General features: G+C 31.9%; 1 protein-coding gene across 1 annotated transcript; it reads left to right on the top strand.

Moving 5' to 3' along the window:
• Positions 1–358: 358 nt before the first annotated feature.
• LOC128182285 (protein slit-like) lies at positions 359–25,845 on the top strand. Its single transcript, XM_052850872.1, has 5 exons — positions 359–381; positions 1,074–1,145; positions 7,885–7,956; positions 25,061–25,248; positions 25,736–25,845. Exons 1-5 carry the CDS (start codon positions 359–361, stop codon positions 25,843–25,845), a joined length of 465 nt encoding a protein of 154 aa, XP_052706832.1.
• The last annotated feature ends 1,128 nt before the right edge of the window (positions 25,846–26,973 follow it).

Genomic DNA, 26,973 nt, shown 5'->3' with positions numbered 1-26,973 from the left:
GACCGTCAAATATGATAATATTATAATTTGGTTAAACATATTTAAGCTCGTTGCTACATTGACAAAATAACCCAAGAATTTAAGTTATCATGGATAGCAATTTCACAATGAAAAAGATTGTCGAAGCAAGTTAGTTTAACAACTTACACATAAAGAACAACAGTTCAATGGTTTAATAATTGAGATTTGTTTATCAGAATGACGGTATCACATAGACTGCAACAATTAGCTGCCATCTGTTCATTCAATTTCTAATCAACTTTTACTTTGTGTGAATATTTACTTCTTAAAGAGATGGGGAAAAATAATCAATTTATATGACTAGAATCTGTTTATATAAGTTTATTGAATTGATAGGATGTTTGGGAAGGATAGATACGGGTGCATTCTTCAAGTTATCAGTTCAATTATTTATATTTTGGGAATTAGACTGTATCTTTAGTTGTCTACTCCTTTTCCCAGTGATGCTAGACCAAATTTAACAGGTTTTTTTATTAAAAAGAAATTATCAAATAACTAGATAACAAATCAGAACGAGGGATGAAGTCCGTATTTTGAGATTTATACAATTTTTACAAAGTGTGTTATTTATATTTAGTTATCTACCCTCTTTCCCAGTGATGCTATACCCTATTAAACAGTTTTTTTGCATTAAATAGAAATTTTCAAATGACTAGATAAGAAATCAGAACGGATAACGAAGTCTGTATTTTGAGATTTATACATTTTTTGAAAAGTGAAAAAAAGTTGAAAAAAAATGTTGCAGTCATAATTCACTTTTGAATTTTTTTAAAGTATGTTGACATGGTTTAGATTTAACGCATTTTGAAAAAAAAAACGAAAGTGCGTTGCTTTTGTCCAAAATTGAACGCACTTTTAAAACGGTTTTCAAGGTTCGTATTTTTTTCATAAAGCGTTGCCACACTGCTTTCTGATTCAAATTTACAATTTATTATCATTTAAAGGTGCAACTGCAACACTTAATGATAAAAAGTTTGCATCATTAGCGGTAGATTGTCATTTTACGTTACCCATTTTATATCTATCACTTTATTATTTCTTTACTTGTGTAGGTTCCTTGAAGAAAATCAGATAAGTAAAATTGACGGCAACACCTATCAGGGGTTATCACAGCTTCAAACGCTGTAAGTCGTTCACCCTAGTGTATTATTCCTAAGAAGTATTATTCAGCCAATTTGTTTGTATACAACATACACGAACATGTAGAAATGTTTGCTGCACGGTTTCATTCCACTGCCAAAAATATCACTTAGTTACTGGTGGTGTAATTATGATGACCATATATATCTTTTAGGAATGGAAATGTAGTTTAAATTTTAGCGGGCTTATATATGTCGGCGGGTGACACATGAATACGAACCGAACCATGCTATTCTAATAGATTTAATGATTCAATAAAAAACATAGAACGGGCAATAATATGGTTGCTACATTTGCTATTGATACATCATATACGCCATCGTCAGGCCGTTCTTAACACCAAAACACATAACAATTATAGAAGCTTCTGCAGATTACGTGAGTCATATAGTCATTGCTCTTTAGTGATCATGGTCTTTTCTAGACAAAATATTACAACATATTCAATATTTCAAATTGAAAATAACATGCCCCCCTCCCCAAATGATAACAGTTTAATAATATCGATTGGTGACATTTATATAGAGGTCAAATGTTGGATAGATTTTTAAAAAAACAGTTAAGAAGGTATTTATGTTCATGAAATTTACCTTAACTGTAGTTTTTACATGTAACTACCCGGAGGACGCATGAGGCCGTGCAACTAAAGACGCCACTGACGTCGGTCACTGGCAACAACCTGCGCCTCTCTCCAACTGTTCCAGTCCAGTTCTTCTCTCTCTTTCTCCACTATACGCGCTAGGTGTTCTTTGGCCTTCCTCGCCTTCTTTTTTCTTCGACAGCCCAAGTCAGTGCGATTCTGATATTCGAGTTGTTTTCCCTTTAGAGAACATGGTCTATCAATTAAATTTGCACTCACGATGGTTTACAAAAAGTTTCAATAGTAGCTAATAGGTAGGTTTTTTTCTGTTGTCTCTGGATCTCCGCATGAAGTATCGGAGTTCTTCAATTCAAAAGTACATTGACTATATATGTATATACAAGCGCCAGTGATATGTGAAGATATATTTTTTTTTTAAAACTATGAGGTACGTAAACTTCAATTTAAAGAACACATGCAATCAAATTTTAAGGGCTTTTTTAAGCACTCTCTACAAATCCTCATCCAATCACTTATATATTTGATTATATATGAATAAATGTAAATTCTTTTATATACAAACAATGTAAAAAAATGTACTTATGAAGTTTATTCTTTTGAAAAGAAATCATAAAATGTACAAAAAAATTTAAAATTAGAGCTGATCAAATATTATACTTGCATTTATTGTCTAAAAAATGATATACATTGCTTAAACCAGACTGGTAATTTTTAGTTAGATTGAAACCGATTTTGAAAAATAATATCTTTACTAACCACATGTTTACACAACCGGGCCGAAAACATCCCTAATTTAAACATACTAAGGGATAAATAGACCCCGTGTTGAATACTATCGAAATGTGAGGGGGGGGGGTGTAGAAAAAACCCAAAGGCCGAGATAAATAAGTTAGATACGCAGACAGTTTTCCGACTATTTCATTATATTTAGTCGTATATCTAGCTTTCTCTCAAATGAAACAAATTTTCTTACGGACGAATTTGTTTTTGTTTGTAAAAATGAGCAACATTTCGTTTTAATTACACATAAGTTTTTGGAGAGAGAGAGAGAGAGAGAGAGAGAGAGAGAGAGAGAGAGAGAGACGAAGAAATATAATTAGAATGAGATGGAGAGAAAGTTGTGTGTTTGCTATCAACAAGAAATCCTCCTCCCTGAACGGCTGACAAAGTTTTAGATAAAATTACATTTTGTCATTTGTCTCACATCATAACAAATGTATGCATGTTACAGGATTTTTTTCTTTAATTTGAGGAAAGTCTTGTGTTTAGGAGACGAGTAATCTTGATAGCATGTTTAAAATAATAGTCAATGCATTATCCGCTAGTGTACATTTTTGGGTGTCTGGCGGGTTTGCTGATATCAATGTACGTATAGCCGTAAAAAGTGGACAGTCTTAGCAAAATTATTCCACTTTTTAGAAAAAATAAAAATAATCTATAGCGACTTAAAATGAAATATTTCAGAAAGATTGAACACACTTTATATAATCTCTTAACTATCAAGTGATGACATTTCAAAGACGTAATTTATAAGGTCACATTTTGTTTTATTAGGTATGCTTTGGCCCTAAATGAAAGAAAATGCGTTACTTTTACAATTAAAACTTAAACTTTGTGTCTTCAATAACTGATCTAAACATCAATTATTTCTGCATTGATTAAGTTTCATAAACAGAAAAAAGGTCATATTTATTCTCTTTGCAGACTTCCATAAATTGCTTTTATTTGATATTAACTAAAATATTTGTAATTATGATATCTACTTAGTGTTTACATGTTATATGTGTTGCTATCTAATCAACAAATTGTATTTTGGTTCTCAACGTAAGATGATAACTTAGTGTAACATCATAATGAAAACATAAGGTTTTGTAAAATATCAAAAATGTTTTAATGCCGGAACGCATATTTTTAATTTTTATAACTGAGTCTAAATTGTCATTTCAATTATTGGGTTAAGTAATATAAATTTGTCTGATTCGTTTAAAAATTAAGAGAACAGTTTCAAAATGTGTTAAACCACTAAAATTTGTATGTTGCATAATTTTTCTGACATTGCTGAAATTTCATTGCTTGATTTGATCAGCACTGCTGTGTTTGAAAGACAATTACATAACATCATAACCACGAAGACGAATCTCAAATAAATCTCAGATATAAAACTTTGGACCCAATGGATCAAGCGGACAAGTTGTTAGGGTATGTGTCTCACCAGCAGTTACCTTCGAGCTACCTTAAGTTTGAAATCTTATCAAGTAAAACTAAATTCTTTTTACAAGTATTAACTTCCTAAAATGCACAGACGTCACTGAATTATAAAACATACAATAGTTATCATAAACTGTCAGTTATCACATGGAACTGTACACGTTAATACAGGTACAAACGACAACCACCAACCACTGCCAACTGAGTGCTCAAACTGTCAAACTGAGGCGTTCACCAAAACTTCAAGTGTCACAGAAGGTGCATTTACCTAAAAGAGAATTTGAGGAACCTTCAGTACCGATCAGACCCAACCTAACAGAAAGTAAACCCCAACTAAACCCTGGGTTTATTTTCTGGGTTTACTCCGGGTTTACTTTGGGTTTACTAGAGTACACCAAGAGTAAACCCAAAGTAAACCCAGAGTTGACACAGAGAGTAAACCCGATAAAGAAGTTTATCCCTGAAAGCAGACGCTGTGTATTCGGAATATACAAGGGGTAGGAATTACAGGCAGAAGGATTGTAGGATTAAAATACTAGTCTGCTTCACAATTCAGTGCATACAGTTGACCTCAAAAGCAATTTCAAAATAATTTTAAAAAATAATATATGGTTATTCATCAACTTAAGGTCAAGATCTAGTAAATGAAAGGTGCCTTCAGGTTTATGAAATTCAATATATAAATTCTTTCAGTGATGCTTCATAACACTATCTTTGTTTCATAGGGTGTACAGGGGCTTAAATGTTTGGTAAAAATAATGAAATATCATGTTTTGTACAACCATTTTCTATGAAATATGAAGGATAAAAGTAACAAATCTATGAGTTTTGTCCATTTTTGACCAATTTAATAAATCTAGATTGCCTACTGTCTCTCCAAAAACGGCAGTAAACAAGCTCTTGACATCCTCTTTAAAATTATGTCAAATTGAATATAGGTACCGGGATTACTTTTCACATGATTAAATATAGAATGTCGACATATTGTTTTATTCTCTACATTATTTGCTTTAAAGATGTAAAATACGGGAAAAGTTTCATCAAAATCAATTTTGACGTCATAATGGTTCTAGCACCAAAAAGTCACTCTAGGATCATTTTCTAGATTTCGACCTTTATACCTTCTTCTCATGGTACAGACCTAATTTGTACCCTATCCAATACTTACTTGATTGGTCTGTAACTCTCATCCATGTAGAGAATTGTGTTACATGGACGGGTAAGAGAATACATTATTTAAGTTGCTGGGAACACGTCTACGAGTTTTCACAAAGCATCAAAAAGGCCAATTAAGAGTCAACGAATTCATATATTTTTTTTTTCAGATTATTTTCCTCACAATGAATCATGAAAAATTCAGGTAATCCTCGACGTGATTAAATGCTACATGTTAGTCTTGTAGCCTCATTTCTTAATATCCACACAACTACGTGTAACATAAAAATAAATAAAATGCCCATGAGCTGCGCATCAATAAACTAGATTACAAATGTAAGAACGATATGTTTTTGCAAACCACCGACTAGAAACTTGATTGGTTTAATAATCAAACCTTATTGAGCGAAAATCGTTGCTGTCTTTATGCAAAATGAATGATTTTATTGTTACGGTTGGGTTGTCCATACCACGTGGGACAATAGTATTAAACAGAATAAACAGAGCACCATTAAAATGATAGCGAGTTAATGTTTGACCCAACATGCCAAAAAAACGTGAACCTAGTTTTTTTGGCGGCTTCGCAAATAATCCATAATGACCTGAAAGTCAGAACATTGGTAATGTGATAGTAGTTCCTATATTCAGCTTGATAATTTTGAAATATTTGAGTGTAGAACATTGCGTTTTTTGTACAGGAGTAAGATGTGCTCAAAATGCACAACCTTATAATTAAGCCTATTGTTGCGTTTTGATAGATCATTTTCGCCGGTAATAATGCTTACCAATAAAAAGCCGACCTGAATAGTTTGGTTTCATAGACATTGTTGAAAACTGCTAATTTCGAATGAAATAAATAACCGTGTCAAGAACTAGGCACTTGGTGTCTGGGTATGCCATAGTGTGTTACATACCTTGTGACAATGCCTTAATCAGTGGTGGGACAACTAGAGCTGGGTAGTGCATAATCAACAAAAACTGCTTGTTGTGTGGTATGAGCTGGTGGTTGAGGGCTTGTATTTCCTAAAAGACTTCTTAGAAATGAATCTATTCAAACATGACTCTGATGTAGACCGTGGCGACTGGTTGGTATCAAATGACATAGAGGAGTTACACAAACGTTCGACGTAATTTTTAAGGAAATTAGCTGAATTGAAATGGAACTAGTTCAAGGTTAAGGTCTGCTGCCTGATCTCATTTTTCTACTGTTGTATGATAAAGGACCTATGTCATCACAGAACGTTTATCATCATAAACAGCTGTTATTTACTGGCTGAAATTGTTTGAAATTTTATTATTTAACAAATGTTGTACTATTTAATGTATGCATATCACCTTGTTAATATTTTAGTAAAATGATATAAGATGCCTAAATAATGTTTTCTTTCATTACCTTATCCATTTTCACTAAGTATTTTCAACGGATATATGTGTTTTCTCTCAGCGGAATTTGTGAAAAGGTTATGGGAACAAACCTTTTTTCATCTTCCACTGAATACATATTTTAATTCAAATGAATATCACCTAATGTGCTAAGGTTCACACATGCTATCAACATTCATCAATAACAGAATACAGAGTTACAAACAAGGATTACATTTGCTAAAAGGGGGATCTTATGGAAACTAAACCAGAGTCCATCATTTTAGATGCAGGATTGCGTAAAAAGGTTAAAGAGCAAATTAAAGTTTTGAAACAGATGTTCTGTTAAACCTGCCACACATGTAGTAAATGTTCTTACTTGAACTAGTGATAATAGTAAGGAACGATGAGACTAGTGTAGGAAGCAGAATTAGTGTCACCAGCAGCGTATATATCTGAGTAATTGATTTGAAAATTACGATGTTGTAAATCTGCATAAAATTGAGGCACATGATTCCTAAAACTTATAGTAACCCAGTGCCAGAAATCTGCGGTGACAATTTACCCAGCCATCAAGTATAAATTGTAAAGCCGCTGATATAATAATCGTTATCTTAAACGAATCATTACAACTCAGGTAGTGTAAATATGAAAAGTTACCAAACTTAACAATAGAAAATATATACATCCAGCTATTTGTTAAGAAGATATAAATCGGTGCTGTATTTAGCCGTCTCATTCAACTTATTTGCCCAAGGTATGACAGGGATGACAGGGTTGAGTCTTATTGATTTTACGAATATGAATAATGTTTCTTCAGTCTCTCCTTTGTCTATTTTTTATACAAAAATTAATTATGGGAGTTATAGGTTATTGTTTTGTGTACGGCAATTTCCCTTCTACCTGAATAAATAATGTTAAACAACAACGGTTGGTTGCAAATCGCAAGAACGTATAATTGAATATGCTTGATCATAACATACTTTAAGTTTTGATTTTAAGTGACTTTAAGTTTTGTTATGAGTGTTTAGGACAACAAACTTCGTTTAACTTTATGTTAATATCACTATTATATATTGATTATCAACAACAACAGTGCATATAAAGGCGTGTTTAGTACGCACCCATTGAAGCATGCCATTAAACCCAACCCTTCCATCCCCAACCGTCCTTTCAAAAATCATACAAATTAAGTTAAAAATCAATGATCTTGTACATAAAACATCTCAAAAATGAAAGATTTGTAAATAATTTTAATATATTCATTAAAAAGGTGCATAGCGATGAAATATACTACGTGTTAGATATAGCATACAAACTTAAATTACTTCTCTTCATACTGTATTATCTAAAACTGTGTTTTTACTCATAAATGATTATACCTTGCACTCATATAGGTACCTTTATAGAAATCAGATAAGCAGAATTGACAGCAACACTTTTCAGGGATTACCACAACTTCAGGAACTGTAAGTCTGATTTTTTCCTTCCTTATTTATTATCATCTACCCAACAATGATTTAAAAAGTTGTATTACATTTAAAATTTTGTCAGCAGGCTTCTTTCCGATAAGATATAAAATACAAGTTTGTTTTTGATCAATAATGCCGATCTGAAACCTTTAATCGTTTATTGGCAAATCACATACTTTACCAGGAAATTGTTGCTAAATAGTGGCCTTTTTAGGCCTTAAAGAAGGAGTCTTATCGTTATCAAACAAACTTCATATAGAAAGAAATCCATGAAATTTTGATACAGTAAAACATATTATATACCCAAATGATTCTATCACATTAATCACATTTGACCCCATTGTTTTCGCACAAAGGTCAGGTCAATATAAGCTTTTTCCTAACTTAAAGGGTGATAAAAATAAATGTAGTTCTTTGCAGTTATGTAGACATCTGTTAAAGATATGAAGATTCTACTCTTCAATGAAATGACATAATATCAGAATGTCTGTCAGCTTATACTACTAAATTGGAATAAATATTGAAACTAAATTTGGTATTGCTAAGCTCTAATTTTCTTAGATTTTTAAGATATTTTGATTATTTTTTTATGCTTCCAATATAATTTTTTTTTACGTATCATGAAGAATTTATATAAAGATATAGATACAGAAAAGCTAATATATTGACCATTTAAGAAGAGAGAAAAACTGACTTTAGTGATTTTAAACACAAATAATTGTATAAAATGGGCACTTTAAAAGTTTATAAAAAATGTAATTTGATAGGCAAATCATATTCTAAAAAATATTCTGAAACCCAAGTATTATTTATTGTTCATATTAGTAAAAAAAAATCCAACATTAAAGTTATTGTTTTTAAAATGCTAAAACAGACTCATTAATTTACAGAAATTCGGAATTGCGAAACATGTGATATTTTCCTACGCACGTATTTCGCAAAAATATAATCCTTGTTAGATTCTAAACATTGATTACCATATCCATACCAAATTGTATAATAGTTTTAAAAAATGTACTACTTTAATTTCCTTTCATCTTGATATAATGTACAGTTAACCAAATTTACGTTTGACAAGTCGAAAACCAGAAAAGACTCATTCCTTTAGAAACCCTCCTTGCTAAAATTTAGGTGTTTTATGCAAAATACGAATTAACGGTACTGACTGCAATATGAACTATAAGGATTGCATAAATAAATGTTTATTATAACATTTCTGATTGATTAAAAATTATGTTGGTTTATTTTCCATTCTGAAATAAACTTATAAATGTATCTAATCGCCATATTATGTTTGATCGACTCTCAGTTGCTACTGAAATCAATTTACAAGTCAAAAAAGTTACAGTCGGTTGCTTTCCGAATGAGACATCCAAGTTGCATAGACTTCTAAATGCATGTACTATATTTTGCAGCAATGTGTTTAAGAAGTAAAAAAAATCTACAATCAATGAAAAATAAAAACAGTATATTATTTGAAAGATTTGCAATGGTATCCGCATTTAAATAGTGGTTTGCATCACTATAGACAACGGCTGCACTTCATGGTAAATAAGCGGTAGTAAATCCCCCCCCCCCCCAGCCCCAAAAAATAATAATAATGTGTTGTCGTTTTTATCAGTTTCTACAAGAAATACTTTGTTTTCTTAAATTAATGTTGTCACTGCACAATCTACATGTATTACAATGTATGATTTGCGAATGTGCGATGGTTTAACAGAATGACATAAAAACACAGCTATTTACGACGATTCTGGAATATGTGTGTTTGAATTTCAGTCTGTTTTGATATGTCTTTCATTGGATTTTTGTCACCGTGTAGTTGTTGTCATTTGTTTTATTTCACAACGCGATTCTCCAAAATTGTCGTCCAATGTATCGTCTTTGGGTGAATAAAATACCTAAATGCGATGACGAATGATTAGTGCTCTCTGCTTTATGAGCGTAACAGCTTATATGGCGGTAATTGGAGATAAAAGGGTCATAATGCGTATTTATGAATTTATGTAAACTTGCGATTACTCGACTGCCATATCGTTTTATCGCAAATTAATCATCTTTGCTAGTGCAGGATTTTCGGTCTACAATGTACTTCGCTCCCCATTGATGGCGACTGGAGAGCACCGAAAACCATTGGCTAGCGAAGATGCAAATTAATTTAATTTTAGCATTTTTGATAACTGGTAGTTTTGTGAGATGTCATTATTAACATTTATAGTACTTTCGAGTCGGTTTGACAACAAAGTAGACTCTAACAGTGTTGTGCACCATTAGGATCAAATCTAACTTGTTTACTATATACTAAGAGTTTTATGTTGCCCTTTTAAAAGATGATTAAGATGTGATATCAATGGTCAAAATGGTAATATCTTTATTAATATCTAGGAATAATACCGTCGGTTTATCATATAAAGGATGATGGAAATTTGGATTATTCTTTGATTTGTTTTATTCTGACGTTTTGGTTTTTTTCTGAGAGTTACAAATCAATATGTTCTCTGGTATGGTACAAAGTTATTTTATTATTGGGGGTGACATCGGTAAAAAAAGGGACGCTTTTAAGTTAGAATACTTTTGAGTAAATCATATTGTATTTCATTATGAACAAACTAATCCTATTAAACGGATAAAAAAAACTCGCCAGGTCGTGTGATTGCATTGGTTGCTAAGATTTAAGATTGGCTTAACGAATAAAGATCAGTCTAACTAAGTAGCCTGACCTTCTAAGACATCATTTCAGGATAACGTTTAGGCTTACTCAGAATGAAAAAAATATTCCACTGTGTTCATGAAAAACAATCCATTATGTGTCATAGACTTTTTGTTGTATGCCATTGGTTATTTTTTACTTTCAACGAAATAAGTCATTGACATACTATTTGAGCTATGGGACGTTGAGTATTTTTAGAAAATTTAAGAAAAATCCCTAAAAATGGTACAGTATGATTGCGATTTTATGAAAAAACACATTACTAAACTCTTTTTAAAATGAAATACAGTTTATAAGTGGCAGCGGCACTGAAAAGATACAGAGCATAAAGTTTTCATTGACAATCTTTTTTTATAAATATTCCAGTCCAAATCTCCCCTATCAGTTTTCAAATCCCTCTCAATTCTTATTCAATTTTACCCAAAATTAAATGTTGATAATACTATAACATGTATAGTATTAAACTAATTATTTTGACCTAATTCTGCTGGCATGAAATTTATATGAGGTCAATGATCAGAAGTTTGAGATAAGTGGTCTTTTATTGATTTTAAGCATTTTTTAATATTTTGTAGTGTGTGTCATACGTTTTTTAAGGTTTTCCGCTGGGAGCAGAAAACCTTACTATTATTCTGAAAAATTTTCAAATTTCTTATTATTTTTTTTTCTACTAGACGCCAACGTTGATCCTTAATATCTCGCTCGTTTGTTCCCTGATTGTTTTGAAATTTTCAGGACTGATAACATGCCGCGTGATGTTGTCGTTGCATATTTTAGTTGAGAAAAATCCCTATCCGGTTTTGAGTTATTCCCCTTTTAGTGAAATTTAACGACTTCTTTTGTCCAGGGGGTTTAGCTTTAACGATGACTGGCAGAGTCTCAAAGATGGGCTGGTTTGGAAGCTAATACATTGAATTTGTGCGAGATATATTTTATTTATTATTTAAATGCAAATAAAAGGGGTGGTATAGATGTTGAAATAAAGGTAAGAAAAAAAATCAAAAAAATTCGCGTATTTTCCGGGTAAGAGAATACATTATTTAAGTTGCTTGGAACACGTGTTCGAGTTTTCACAAAGCATCAAAAAGGCCAATTAAGACTCAACGAATTCATAGATTTTTTTTCTTCAGATTATTTTCCTCACAATGAATCATGAAAAATTTAGGTAATCCTCGACGTGATTAAATGCTACATGTTAGTCTTGTAGCCTCATTTCTTAATATCCACACAACTACGTGTAACATAAAAAAAAAAAAGGGCCCTTGAGCTGCACATCAATAAACTACATTATAAATGTAAGAACGACATGTTTTTGCAAACCAACGACTAGAAACTTGATTGGTTTAATAATCAAACCTTATTGAGCGAAAATCGTTGCTGTCTTTATGCAAAATGAATGATTTTATTGTTACGGTTGGGTTGTCCATACCACGTGGGACAATAGTATTAAACAGAATAAACAGAGCGGCTTTAAAATGATAGCGAGTTAATGTTTGACCCAACATGCCAAAAAACGTGAAGCTAGTTTTTTTTTTGGCGGCTTCTCAAATAATCCATAATGACCTGAAAGTCAGAACATTGGTAATGTGATAGTAGTTCCTATATTCAGCTTGATAATTTTGAAATATTTGAGTGTAGAACATTGCGTTTTTTGTACAGGAGTAAGATGTGCTCAAAATTCACAACTTTATAATTAAGCCTATCGTTGCGTTTTGATAGCTCATTTTCGCCGGTAATAATGCTTACCAATAAAAAGCCGACCTGAATTGTTTGGTATCATAGACATTGTTGAAAACTGCTAATTTCGAATGAAATAAATAACCGTGTCAAGAACTAGGCACTTGGTGTCTGGGTATGCCATAGTGTGTTACATACCTTGTGACAATGCCCTAATAAGTGGTGGGACAACTAGAGCTGGGTAGTGCATAATCAACAAAAACTGCTTGTTGTGTGGTATGAGCTGGTGGTTGAGGGCTTGTATTTCCTAAAAACTTCTTAGAAATGAATCTATTCAAACATGACTCTGATGTAGATCGTGGCGACTGGTTGGTATCAAATGACATAGAGGAGTTAAACAAACGTTCGACGTAATTTTTAAGGAAATCAGCTGAACTGAAATGAAACTAGTTCAAGGTTAAGGTCTGCTGCCTGATCTCATTTTTTCTACTGTTGTATGATAAATGTCATCACAGAACGTTTATTTTTATTATCATAAACAGCTGATATTTACTGGCTGAAATTATTTGAAATTTTATTATTCAACAAATGTTGTACTATTTAATGTATGCATATCATCTTGTTTATATTTTAGTACAATGATTTAAGATGCCTAAATAATGTTTTCTTTCATTACCTTATCCATTTTCACTAAGTATTTTCAACGGATATATGTGTTTTCTCTTAGCGGAATTTGTGAAAAGGTTATGGGAACAAACCTTTTTTCATCTTCCACTGAATACATATTTTAAGTCAAATGAATATCACCTAATGTGCTAAGGTCCACACATTCTATCAACATTCATCAATAACAGAATACAGAGTTACAAACAAGGATTACATTTGCGAAAAGGGGGATCTTATGGAAACTAAACCAGAGTCCATCATTTAAGATGCAGGATTGCGTAAAAAGGTTAAAGAGCAAATTAAAGTTTTGAAACAGATGTTCTGTTAAACCTGCCACACATGTAGTAAACGTTCTTACTTGAACTAGTGATAATAGTAAGGAACGATGAGACTAGTGTAGGAAGCAGAATTAGTGTCACCAGCAGCGTATATATCTGAGTAATTGATTTGAAAATTACGATGTTGTAAATCTGCATAAAATTGAGGCACATGATTCCTAAAATTTATAGTAACCCAGTGCCAGAAATCTGCGGTGACAATTTACCCAGCCATCAAATATAAATTGTAAAGCCGCTGATATAATAATCGTTATCTTAAACGAATCATTACAACTCAGGTAGTGTAAATATGAAAAGTTACCAAACTTAACAATAGAAAATATATACATCCAGCTATTTGTTAAGAAGATATAAATCGGTGCTGTATTTAGCCGTCTCATTCAACTTATTTGCCCAAGGTATGACAGGGATGACAGGGTTGAGTCTTATTGATTTTACGAATATGAATAATGTTTCTTCAGTCTCTCCTTTGTCTATTTTTTTACAAAAATTAATTATGAGAGTTATAGGTTATTGTTTTTTGTACGGCAATTTCCCTTCTACCTGAATAAATAATGTTAAACAACAACGGTTGGTTGCAAATTGCAAGAACGTATAATTCAATATGCTTGATCATAACATACTTTAAGTTTTGATTTTAAGTGACTTTAAGTTTTGTTATGAGTGTTTAGGACAACCAACTTCGTTTAACTTTATGTTTATATCACTATTATATATTGATTATCAACAACAACAGTGCATATAAAGGCGTGTTTAGTACGCACCCTTGAAGCATGCCATTAAACACAACCCTTCCATCCCCAACCGTCCTTTTAAAAATCATACAAATTAAGTTAAAAATCAATGATCTTGTAAATAAAACATCTCAGAAATGAACGATTTGTAAATAATTTTAATATATTCATTAAAAATGTGCATAGCGATGAAATATACTACGTGTTAAATATAGCATACAAACTTAAATTACTTCTCTTCATACTTTATTATCTAAAACTGTGTTTTTACTTATAAATGATTATACCTTGCACTCATATAGGTCCCTTTATAGAAATCAGATAAGCAGAATTGACAGCAACACTTTTCAGGGATTACCACAACTTCAGAAACTGTAAGTCTGATTTTTTCCTTCCTTATTTATCATCTTTACGTTCTACCCAACAATGATTTAAAAAGTTGTATTACATTTAAAATTTTGTCAGCAGGCTTCTTTCCGATAAGATATAAGATACAAGTTTGTTTTTGATCAATAATGAACTAAGCAATGCCTACTAGTAGATTTGCACATATCTCAGTCTCTAGCCATGCCGATCTGAAACCTTTAATCGTTTATTGGCAAATCACATACTTTACCAGGAAATTGTTGCTAAATAGTGGCCTTTTTAGGCCTTAAAGAAGGAGTCTTATCGTTATCAAACAAACTTCATATAGAAAGAAATCCATGAAATTGTGATACAGTAAAACATATTATATACCCAAATGATTCTATCACATTAATCACATTTGACTCCATTGTTTTCGCACAAAGGTCAGGTCAATATAAGCTTTTTCCTAACTTAAAGGGTGATAAAAATAAATGTAGTTCTTTGCAGTTATGTAGACATCTGTTAAAGATATGAAGATTCTACTCTTCAATGAAATGACATAATATCAGAATGTCTGTCAGCTTATACTACTAAATTGGAATAAATATTGAAACTAAATTTGGTATTGCTAAGCTCTAATTTTCTTAGATTTTTAAGATATTTTGATTATTTTTTTATGCTTCCAATATAATTTTTTTTTACGTATCATGAAGAATTTATATAAAGATATAGATACAGAAAAGCTAATATATTGACCATTTAAGAAGAGAGAAAAACTGACTTAAGTGATTTTAAACACAAATAATTGTATAAAATGGGTACTTTAAAAGTTTATAAAAAATGTAATTTGATAGGCAAATCATATTCTAAAAAATATTCTGAAACCCAAGTATTATTTATTGTTCATATTAGTAAAAAAAAAATCCAACATTAATGTTATTGTTTTTAAAATGCTAAAACAGACTCATTAATTTACAGAAATTCGGAATTGCGAAACATGTGATATTTTCCTACGCACGTATTTCGCAAAAATATAATCCTTGTTAGATTCTAAACATTGATTACCATATCCATACCAAATTGTATAATAGTTTAAAAAAAATGTACTACTTTAATTTCCTTTCATCTTGATATAATGTACAGTTAACCAAATTTACGTTTGACAAGTCGAAAGCCAGAAAAGACTCATTCCTTTAGAAACCCTCCTTGCTAAAATTTAGGTGTTTTATGCAAAATACGAATTAACGGTACTGAATGCAATATGAACTATAAAGATTGCATAAATAAATGTTTATTATAACATTTCTGATTGATTAAAAATTATGTTGGTTTATTTTCCATTCTGAAATAAACTTATAAATGTATCTAATCGCCATATTATGTTTGATCGACTCTCAGTTGCTACTGAGATCAATTTACAAGTCAAAAAAGTTACAGTCGGTTGCTTTCCGAATGAGACATCCAAGTTGCATAGACTTCTAAATGCATGTACTATATTTTGCAGCAATGTGTTTAAGAAGTAAAAAAAATCTACAATCAATGAAAAATAAAAACAGTATATTATTTGAAAGATTTGCAATGGTATCCGCATTTAAATAGTGGTTTGCATCACTATAGACAACGGCTGCACTTCATGGTAAATAAGCGGTAGTAAATCCCCCCCCCCCCCCCCCCCCAGCCCCAAAAAATAATAATAACGTGTTGTCGTTTTTATCAGTTTCTACAAGAAATACTTTGTTTTCTTAAATTAATGTTGTCACTGCACAATCTACATGTATTACAATGTATGATTTGCGAATGTGCGATGGTTTAACAGAATGACATAAAAACACAGCTATTTACGACGATTCTGGAATATGTGTGTTTGAATTTCAGTCTGTTTTGATATGTCTTTCATTGGATTTTTGTCACCGTGTAGTTGTTGTCATTTGTTTTATTTCACAACGCGATTCTCCAAAATTGTCGTCCAATGTATCGTTTTTTGGTGAATAAAATACCTAAATGCGATGACGAATGATTAGTGCTCTCTGCTTTATGAGCGTAACAGCTTATATGGCGGTAATTGGAGATAAAAGGGTCATAATGCGTATTTATGAATTTATGTAAACTTGCGATTACTCGACTGCCATATCGTTTTATCGCAAATTAATCATCTTTGCTAGTGCAGGATTTTCGGTCTACAATGTACTTCGCTCCCCATTGATGGCGACTGGAGAGCACCGAAAACCATTGGCTAGCGAAGATGCAAATTAATTTAATTTTAGCATTTTTGATAACTGGTAGTTTTGTGAGATGTCATTATTAACATTTATAGTACTTTCGAGTCGGTTTGACAACAAAGTAGACTCTAACAGTGTTGTGCACCATTAGGATCAAATCTAACTTGTTTACTATATACTAAGAGTTTTATGTTGCCCTTTTAAAAGATGATTAAGATGTGATATCAATGGTCAAAATGGTAATATCTTTATTAATATCTAGGAATAATACCGTCGGTTTATCATATAAAGGATGATGGAAATTTGGATTATTCTTTGATTTGTTTTATTCTGACGTTTTGGTTTTTTTCTGAGAGTTACAAATCAATATGTTCTCTGGTATGGTACAAAGTTATTTTATTATTGGGGGTGACATCGGTAAAAAAAAAACGCTTTTAAGTTAGAATACTTTTGAGTAAATCATATTGTATTTCATTATGAACAAACTAATCCTATTAAACGGATAAAAAAAACTCGCCAGGTCGTGTGATTGCATTGGTTGCTAAGATTTAAGATTGGCTTAACGAATAAAGATCAGTCTAACTAAGTAGCCTGACCTTCTAAGACATCATTTCAGGATTACGTTTAGGCTTACTCAGAATGAAAAAAATATTCCACTGTGTTAATGAAAAACAATCCATTATGTGTCATAGACTTTTTGTTGTATGCCATTGGTTATTTTTTACTTTCAACGAAATAAGTCATTGACATACTATTTGAGCTATGGGACGTTGAGTATTTTTAGAAAATTTAAGAAAAATCCCTAAAAATGGTACAGTATGATTGCGATTTTATGAAAAAACACATTACTAAACTCTTTTTAAAATGAAATACAGTTTATAAGTGGCAGTGGCACTGAAAAGATACAGAGCATAAAGTTTTCATTGACAATCTTTTTTTATAAATATTCCAGTCCAAATCTCCCCTATCAGTTTTCAAATCCCTACCAATTCTTATTCAATTTTACCCAAAATTAAATGTTGATAATACTATAACATGTATAGTATTAAACTAATTATTTTGACCTAATTCTGCTGGCATGAAATTTATATGAGGTCAATGATCAGAAGTTTGAGATAAGTGGTCTTTTATTGATTTTAAGCATTTTTTAATATTTTGTAGTGTGTGTCATACGTTTTTTAAGGTTTTCCGCTGGGAGCAGAAAACCTTACTATTATTCTGAAAAATTTTCAAATTTCTTTTTATTTTTTTTTCTTCTAGACGCCAACTTTGATCCTTAATATCTCGCTCGTTTGTTCCCTGATTGTTTTGAAATTTTCAGGACTGATAACATGCCGCGTGATGTTGTCGTTGCATATTTTAGTTGAGAAAAATCCCTATCCGGTTTTGAGTTATTCCCCTTTTAGTGAAATTTAACGACTTCTTTTGTCCAGGGGGTTTAGCTTTAACGATGACTGGCAGAGTCTCAAAGATGGGCTGGTTTGGAAGCTAATACATTGAATTTGTGCGAGATATATTTTATTTATTATTTAAATGCAAATAAAATATGTGGTATAGATGTTGAAATAAAGGTAAGAAAAAAAATCAAAATAATTCGCGTATTTTCCGTGTTAGTTTTCTACCTGATAAAAATTTGTTATAACATGTAATTTTAAAGTTCTTGGTCTTACTCAGACCTTTCATTCGGTATGCCGAAAAAAGGCTGGCCCTTATAATTAGGGAGTTAGAGGCGTCCAAAGTTTCTTGTCAATAACTTAAAAAGGAATAAAAATTTCTAATGCATTATTGAAGCAAAGTTGTATAGAAATTAATTTTAAATCCTTCTATAGTATTCAATTTAATGTTTTCGTAATTTATAGTCAGTATTTGCAGAAACAATTGTTGTCAGTTTGGTCCATTTTTGTGGGGGTGCGCACGTTTATGAGGTTATGAAAGGGCTTCTTGTAATGCACTAACGGATACATGTAGTGCGCAAAAATAATTCCACATAAAATTCCCAAATGTTTTTATTCATATGTACAATTTCATTTCATATAGATGAACCTCCTTGACCTTATTTTTGTTGGTTGTTTCATAACTGTGCCCCTGTCTATATTTAGATGCATTACGAGACTCAGGTAACCGATCGATAGGAGAGTCGCTAGCTGTATTCAGGTCGTCGCCTAGACGATAGTGCACGTGCTTGTAGAGCTGGACGTACACGTTTAACGCCCCACTGTGTTACTGTAACAGAGACATTTTGAATTGTTTCAGTACTGGGAGATGTGTTAATAAAATGGTTCCAATGCAGGGTAATTAAACTCAACTTTTCTACAATACGTATACACGGCCGTCTTATAAAGCACAATGTGTATTACTGACATGACAAATGTACGCTGGCAATTTAAACGAACGCGGGATTGCTCCCGATATAACAATTCTTTTAAAGCGAAAAAAAAAATACTGATTTGCGATGGATATAATATAATTATCATCGTGGAGATGATTTTAAAAAGTGAACTTAATATTCTTATACGATAATATTTGAATCCAAAGCCGCTAGTTTTAAGTTACAGTTATTAGGGATATTGATTATGACTTGCCCCGCGTTTCAGGTTTTTTACTTGCAAAACATCTACAAACGAAAATACCAAACAACCTTCAGCACCAACTTATAAATTATGTATTCCATACACAATTCTAAAGAGGTAATTCAATGAATTTTATAAATGCTTTATACTTGTATACATTCGCTATCTTCCATGGAAAAAAGTGGCATGGAAAAAATGTTGTTCAATGTTCATCAAATACGCTGTAGCCTTAGCAATCGAAAATAATTAACAAACTGTATATTGATAGATTGACATATCAACAAACATTCAGACCCGCAATGGTTTTTTTTAAAGTTCTATAAAATGTAGACTCAATGACTGAATTCTTTACCGTTTTCCGTGTTGTTTATTTTGAATCACGTGTGTACGTTATGTGTAGCCATATATATGAACACTTTAACTGTTTAATTTTTAAAAGAAATTGTGTACATGCAGAGCAATGCAATGCTAGGACAATTAAATTCCAACAATGTATATGGTAAGGCGGGTCAGACTGATACTTGTTCTGCTTGTTCTACAAATAGCGAATGTAAGACGAAGTATTTGGGTGTTATATTTTAAACAAATATAAGTATTGCTTTCTTAAAAGCTTGCATTACTCAACAAAGTATTTTATTGGAATCATTCTTAGTTACCTTAAATGCAAATATGTACCGCTCGGTCTGTATCCCGGAAAAATTGACTACCATCCGAAATTTGTCATACAAGGTCTACAGACTTGCAGCTAACATTACCTTTAAAAATACATTTTAGAATTTGCCGCTGTTTATAAATTCATTAAAAAGACGCGCAGAATCAAGTGGTAATATGTCGTTTGATATGGGATTTATGACGTCTATCTTTATTGTTTTCATTAAAATTATTTCATTATTTCAAGCTTGTGGGTGGAATGAAATAAGTTTCACATGTTATATGACATAAAGATGTCCTCCCCCCACTTTTTCTCGCAGCAACTATTTTTTTAAAATTTACATAAACAATTGAATTATCATGGAGTTGCCCCCCCCCCCCCCCCATTTTTGTAGCATGTAAAAAAAAGGTATAAAAATCATGAAATTATGAGTGAAATTTGAAAATTTTGGAAAATTCTAAAAAAAAAAATTCTTTTTTTGCTTGTCAAGATTTGATGGATGAGTTTGCCCCCCCCCCCCTTTCTAAAAACGATGCTACGTGCTTGGAAATTACTCATTTCTTTATTCCCCTCTTTAATAAACAAAACAAACTAACAAACATAACCGATCCAGATAAATGTAATTACATGTATCAAAAATAAACTTAAAAAACAAACTACACATTCATCCTTCACCCACAATATTGCCTTTTCGATATTTGTCATCGTTGTAGACCCGTGTAACAATCTGTTACATTATATATGTAAGTAGGTGCTTGCACGACAAAGAACCCCTTGATAATCTACATTTTTATTAACGCATACAAAGAAAAAATATATTTTGATTTATTTTTGAATTTCTTTTGATGTAAAAAAAAAAGAGAAGAAATTGGTTCTCAGTCTCTCTTTATGCCTGTTTGTTAGCGGTTAATCCAAGTTCATTTTGAATATCCTTTTGTAATTTAAAAAATGCGATGTAAATTTTTTTTTCATGCAATATTTCGGATAAAGCAATGAAGAGTTGTTTCTTGAAATTTTATTAGACCATAAAATTGTAAAATGCTAACATTGAAAATTGTGCCCGATTTCTTTCTTTTTTTTTAAAGGTAAAACTTTATTGATTTAAAAAATGATTCTTTGAGACAAACAAATTGACATAATCAATAAGAGTTTGAAAATCTCTAACTGCAGGTCTGTAGGTTTTAGTCAGAAAAAGAATCGGATGGACGACCTAGGACACAGATCGTCCATCCGAATTTCTTGAAAATTGCCATTATTTTCGTACGCGGACGCAATACTCACCGAGACTAAATGGTTCGTATCTTAAGTTTTAACTGCTTTGAAAGGTAATATTGGTTTTCTGATAATTATGAACATGAATAATTAAATAAAAATGGTTAAAATTATAGTAAAATTACCGGCATCGGTCTTCTCCGTGCGCGGATCTAGAAGGGGAAGGGTTCCAGCCCCCCCCCCCCCCAGCGAAATTTCTTTCAATTACGTGTACATTATAAACTTACCAAATATGCCTCGGACATCCCTTGGCAAACTCAAATAACCGTCTGACTTTCCAAGCCCCTCCCCGGAAAAATTTTCTGATCCGCGCATGTTCTCCCTCCTCGAAATACAAAATTATTCTTCAAAACCCCTTGTAAAATTTCCAGGATCTCTGCATATATACTAAGAGATTCATTGGCGCGTGCGTTCGATAAAAATGCGTGTAAAACGTTTGCCAATTGTCTTTTTACCTTCGTACCGGGCATAACCACAGTCCCACTCTCTGAATAAAATGCGGCGAATCAAACTAGAGACAACGTGTTAAGATCTGCATTTGCTTATAAACATGTAGTATCATCGTGCAAAATGCACTGTTCAATTATAATTTTTTTTTTGACTTTACTTGTAAAATTCGTAATATTTTCTCACAGTTTATTTCTTACAAAGTTACTTTTTTATTTAGTGATTGACACTTTTATTTTTAGACTTTATATGTGATTTCAAAGAGACAGAGTGTCATGTCTCAAGGACTGTTAATCTCTTAAAACAACATTGTGCAATTATCAGATTTTCATTTCTTGGACATCAAAGACTCATTGAGTTTATTCAATTATTTTATATCTGTGAACCTTTCACTCAGCTTACTTATATCATTACCTGTCAATTTATACTCATTGTTAAGATTCTTATAAATAGTTATGTACAATTGTCAATGCGCAGACTGGAATACGGCGGCCAGCCCCGGCCACCTCCGACTCTCCCAGAGTCTTGAGTCCGGAGGCCACTACTGGCCATATCCGAATTGTTTGTAACATGTCTGTCTGTTAAATTGTTATAATGTTGCCATCGTTGAGTCTCGTCCAATAATGTGGAATCCTGCATCAATTGCCTGTTTATTTCTCTGGAACTGTAAACTGGTGGACCTTCGGGAATACGGCAAACCTACCCTTTGTTTTAGCTTACGGCCCACAGCGCGCCACAACCTTATACCTTATACACTTTACGCCAAAATTCCCTCACCCGGTTCGTACTGCACACGACCGATGCAGATCCAGACGAATTCTCTATCACCGTAAAATCTACGCGGTCACAGAAATATAATACTTTGTTTCTCAGTGTTTACACATCTAATATTGTACTATGGTCAGCTATCAGTTTTTTGTAATACGTCACAAGTATGACGCAGCTACGACGGAAAACCTAATCGTTGCTGGCAACGAGCTCGTCTCTAGTTTTATATATATTTACGAAAAGTTCGTATGATGAAAAATGATATGTATCGCTTTATTTGTGTTTAAAAAATAGAAGGTTTCATGTAACATTATGGAAATCCTATGGATATACAAATGCTTTATTATATTGATTTTTGATGATCATAGGATCGGCTTGATGTCGACTCTTTAAATCTCACGTTACGTTATATGATTGTCCTTATATGGATGACTGAATGTATGTTCTCTGTTTATCCGAACAGTGATTGAAACTGTGATGCCCAGGAATTTAATCTAGTTTAATGGTATCGATATGAACAAAACAATAATCAGAAGCAAGAATTAAACAGCAATTTGTTTGTCTGTGATCATTTAAATAATGTACGAATCAATGCCAGATAAATAATCAATAAAAAAAATTATAAGACGCTGTTTCATTGTAGATACCTGTATGATAATGATATTACGTTTCTGAGTAAGGAAATGTTTATGGTACTCCCTAATCTAACAAATCTGTGAGTATTTGCAAAAAAAGAACTATTTAAAACGTCACATAAACATAATGATTTTTTATAACTCTCATAATCTGATCTGATTATTTATTTTAATTATTTCAATACTTTATAAGTTTTGATATTTTATTGATTACATGTATACAAATTCAATATTCAATAAATCAAATCTTGAAATATTGAAATAAAACAAATAATACTGTTGCGGTGAGTTTGTTGTTACCGGTGAAACGCGTTATTTTGACCATAGTCTAAAATTGACCCGGGGTCATTTTTAAACATTGAATATTGATACCCAAAGTGTTGATATAGATCCTGGTTCGTTGAAAAATGACCTGCATCATGGAATTTTGATCATGAACTGGCTCTAAATTCAAAAGAAAATAAGCACAAACTAACAATCTGACATAATAATAAATCATTTTTTTTTAAATTTTGGATGTGAATAGGTGTTATTATGATAAACTACTATGATAACCCGACTCATCCGTCCCATTTAAAACAAAAGGTTATTTTTTAGCCTTATTTACATAGTTTATTAACAGGATACACAGTTGTTCAGTACAAACACGAATAGAGCGAAATATCAGATAATGCAAAGTTTTGTGGAGTTCCCTTGCAAACTTTTACGTTTATATCAAATTTGCAGGCGCCTGTAAAGTGCAAACGAAATCGAAAAGAAACGAAACGAAACGAAATCAAACGAAACGAAACCAATCGAAACGAAACGAAACCAAACGAAACGAAACCAAAAATCGAAACAAAACGAGATTAATTTTTACCGTGTTGGAGCCATTAGAAATAAGGAAAAAAATCCAAGCTTTTGTAAAATGACCCCGGGTAAACATTTTACGACTTTTGGTATCAATTTTCAACGTTAAAAAATACCCCCCCCCCCCGACCCCCGGGTCAATGTTAAGCCAAGGTCAATATTCTTCGTTACACCGGCGACCAGACAACGATCAGTTATTCAAGTAATGAGTTTAATTTATACTAATGTTATAAGATATACCATTACGTTTACGCTTTATAAACCGCGAAGCAATTAAAAAAAAATTGATTATCCCGAGTTATGTTATGTATACATGAACTTATGTAGCAAATACATGTAGAAATTACCTGTATGACATACGTAAAAATAAAATTCATCCTATATATAATCAAATTTTCTATAACAAGACACATCGTCATCTGACGTCGAGCAGATTAATACGTTTTGCAACTGCGTTGCAATGTGGAAACATTTTGTTATTTGACATTGAATTACTCATTTAGATAATTATATGTGACGGCACAAACAAAAGAAAGTAAAAAATATTAACTTAGATGTAGCTCAGAAAAAGCATGTAACTGAACAAAACCAATTGTGAAAATATAACAAAAAATTAAGATGCATAATTAAAATGCACATCTGGATCTTTTTTATTTAAAATATTTTTGTTCCCAAAAACAAATGGTTTGTAGCCTTGTCTTACCCGTAGGTCCATTGTTTCTTTTACGTACGTTTTTGTGCATAGTTATTGGGAACTCTGTGTGAAATAGACAATAAGCCTTTGTCCTAGTTTACAGCTTTATTCGTCGAGGCAGAAAATTAAATTGAACGCAGTTCTAAGAATAGTTTATCATAAAATCTCTTACGTGTAGATGGAACATAATGCAACCAAGGTTTTTACGAAGTACAATGTTCGGGAGTGACATGAGAAAGAGAGAGAGAGAGAGAGAGAGAGAGAGAGAGAGAGAGAGAGAGAGAGAGAGAGAGAGAGAGAGAGAGAGAGAGCAGGGAAATATCTTTGTCACAAATTTATTCTAATCCGTTTTTTGGAACTTTCATAAGTCTTAATTCTTAAGTCAATACATTAATATGTGCTAGTTACACGACAAAGATAAATACATGTAATTTTCTATCGACGCAAAGTTTTAATTGTATGTTTATATGTTAAAAAATACCTCTAGAATATGGATAATTGCATACAATTATTTTATTAAAGGTATATAGGAGGAAACCCATTTGATTGTACGTGCGATTTAGAGCCGTTTACAGTGTTTATGAAGAGAAAGAAAATGCTGCCCTATAATTCATGGGCTGAAGAACCTAAGTGCAACTCCCCAAGTCATTTAAATGGAGAACAGATAATTGACGTTCCATTCCATAATATGAGCTGTAGTACACAATATGGCAAGTATAATGCGAAAACATGTCACCTGTAATGGTCATGATTTCATTTTCATTTAATGTGGTATAACTTTTTCGTAGTTTGATGAGTAATATTGTCTTTGATTTTTTATGACATCATTTGAGAAATGTATAAAAATAAAAAAAACAAAAAAAAAAAACAATGAAACTTGAATTTATATTTTGATCACATATATCTAAATCACGAGAATCAGCATATATATTTAATACTCTCTCTGATATTTAAATGTAAGGTACTAATTAACAACTCTTGTGTAAATCGAGAACGCAAAATTTTCAAACATTTGAGAGTAAAAACATCAGACCGTCAAGCTTATTGAATCCTAAGAAAACTTGATTTGTTTACGTAATCAAAGGAAAGGAAACATATCAATGTTTTTAGAGTGATAATCGCCAATGATATTTTTCTCTTTTATTTGTATGCAAGTAATAATCATCTCAAAATAGTATATATAATTCATAATTGTAGAAACAACAATTTCCATACGCATGACCACTGAATATGAGACTGCAAAGCAAACAGAATATTTGACATCAACGAAGAGTGGTCAACACACGCCTGGTATTTTTCTTATGTGATTAATTCATGCTAAGCATAGCTTTTAACTATTTCTTCGGTGTATACATATTATGAAAAAAATCGTAACGATTAATTTTTTTTTATGAATGTAATAATAATGAAACTCGGCAAAATCGAATGCAATGGTGAGTTGCTGAGGTTTACCAAGTTTGCTATAAAATATGTGAAATATTCATTGAAACATATAAGATTAATAGGAAGATTTCGTCACTACTGCTTCGGACAAACGTTGAAAGCAGTCCTTGAAACCGAGGGTTTATTTCTCAAATATAATGTACACTTTGTTCAGTGGATCTTAAACAATACAGGTAGGTAATATATTATCTTTATTTTAGACCAACCGAAAAACATGACGCTTCGGTCGTTTGAACATCGTGTTCTTTATGTAACGGTTTTAAGTAAAATTACAAAGAATGTACTTAATAGTAGTATTTCATCTCATGAACATAAATCGGTCGAAATTAGAGAAGACCTGTTGGTTTAGGTTCTTATTTTCACAAAAAGTACAGCATGCGCATCATGTATGGGGAATATACAGGATATACAGGTAAATGTAAGGTAAGAAAAACTATTTTTATGCTTACGTATATCATAAGATTTCAATACCAAGAATCAAGGCATATGAATAGAAACATTTTCTATACATTCTAATTCTATCAGGCATATCAATTGTTCACAATGCATAATTCTACACAACAAAATGGATCTCGAAAAGTCAATAATATAAAGCTGCAAAACCTCTACATATCGTCTCGCAGAATAAAATTTTATGAAATGTCTTCAAACTAAAACTTTTTGCTTGAGAATATTTCTATTTAAATGTAACCGAGTGTATAGAAGAAGCATCATGGTAATCTCAATATTTATTCAGGAACAAGAAAGGCAACAGTAGCCTACAATGAACAAAGAAGAATAATAAGTACACATGTCAAAAATATGAAAATGTGGCGAGGCTACATATTATATGCAATCAATTTAGACTAGACAATACCCGTCTACATATGTCTGGTTAAACAAGGTACAAGTAGTATAAACATCAATAGACTACCATTTATACTCTATGCACTATTATTGTACACAAAAGAAGATGGCACACATACCACTATACCTAACCTGATCTAGCTTAT

The sequence above is a fragment of the Crassostrea angulata genome, chromosome 4 (assembly GCF_025612915.1).
Source record: "Crassostrea angulata isolate pt1a10 chromosome 4, ASM2561291v2, whole genome shotgun sequence".
Lineage (NCBI taxonomy): Eukaryota > Metazoa > Mollusca > Bivalvia > Ostreida > Ostreidae > Magallana > Magallana angulata.
The sequence above is the reverse complement of the archived record's forward strand: the minus strand, read 5'-3'. Positions and strand labels throughout refer to the sequence as shown.

Excerpts from the sequence above, each read along its gene's own strand:
- LOC128182285 (XM_052850872.1), top strand. The coding sequence starts at position 359 with ATGTTTGGGAAGGATAGATACGG. Across the intron at positions 7,957-25,060 it reads TTACCACAACTTCAGGAACT|GTATATAGGAGGAAACCCAT; the intron begins GTAAGTCTGATT and ends ATTTTATTAAAG. Across the intron at positions 25,249-25,735 it reads GAGCTGTAGTACACAATATG|AAACAACAATTTCCATACGC; the intron begins GCAAGTATAATG and ends TCATAATTGTAG.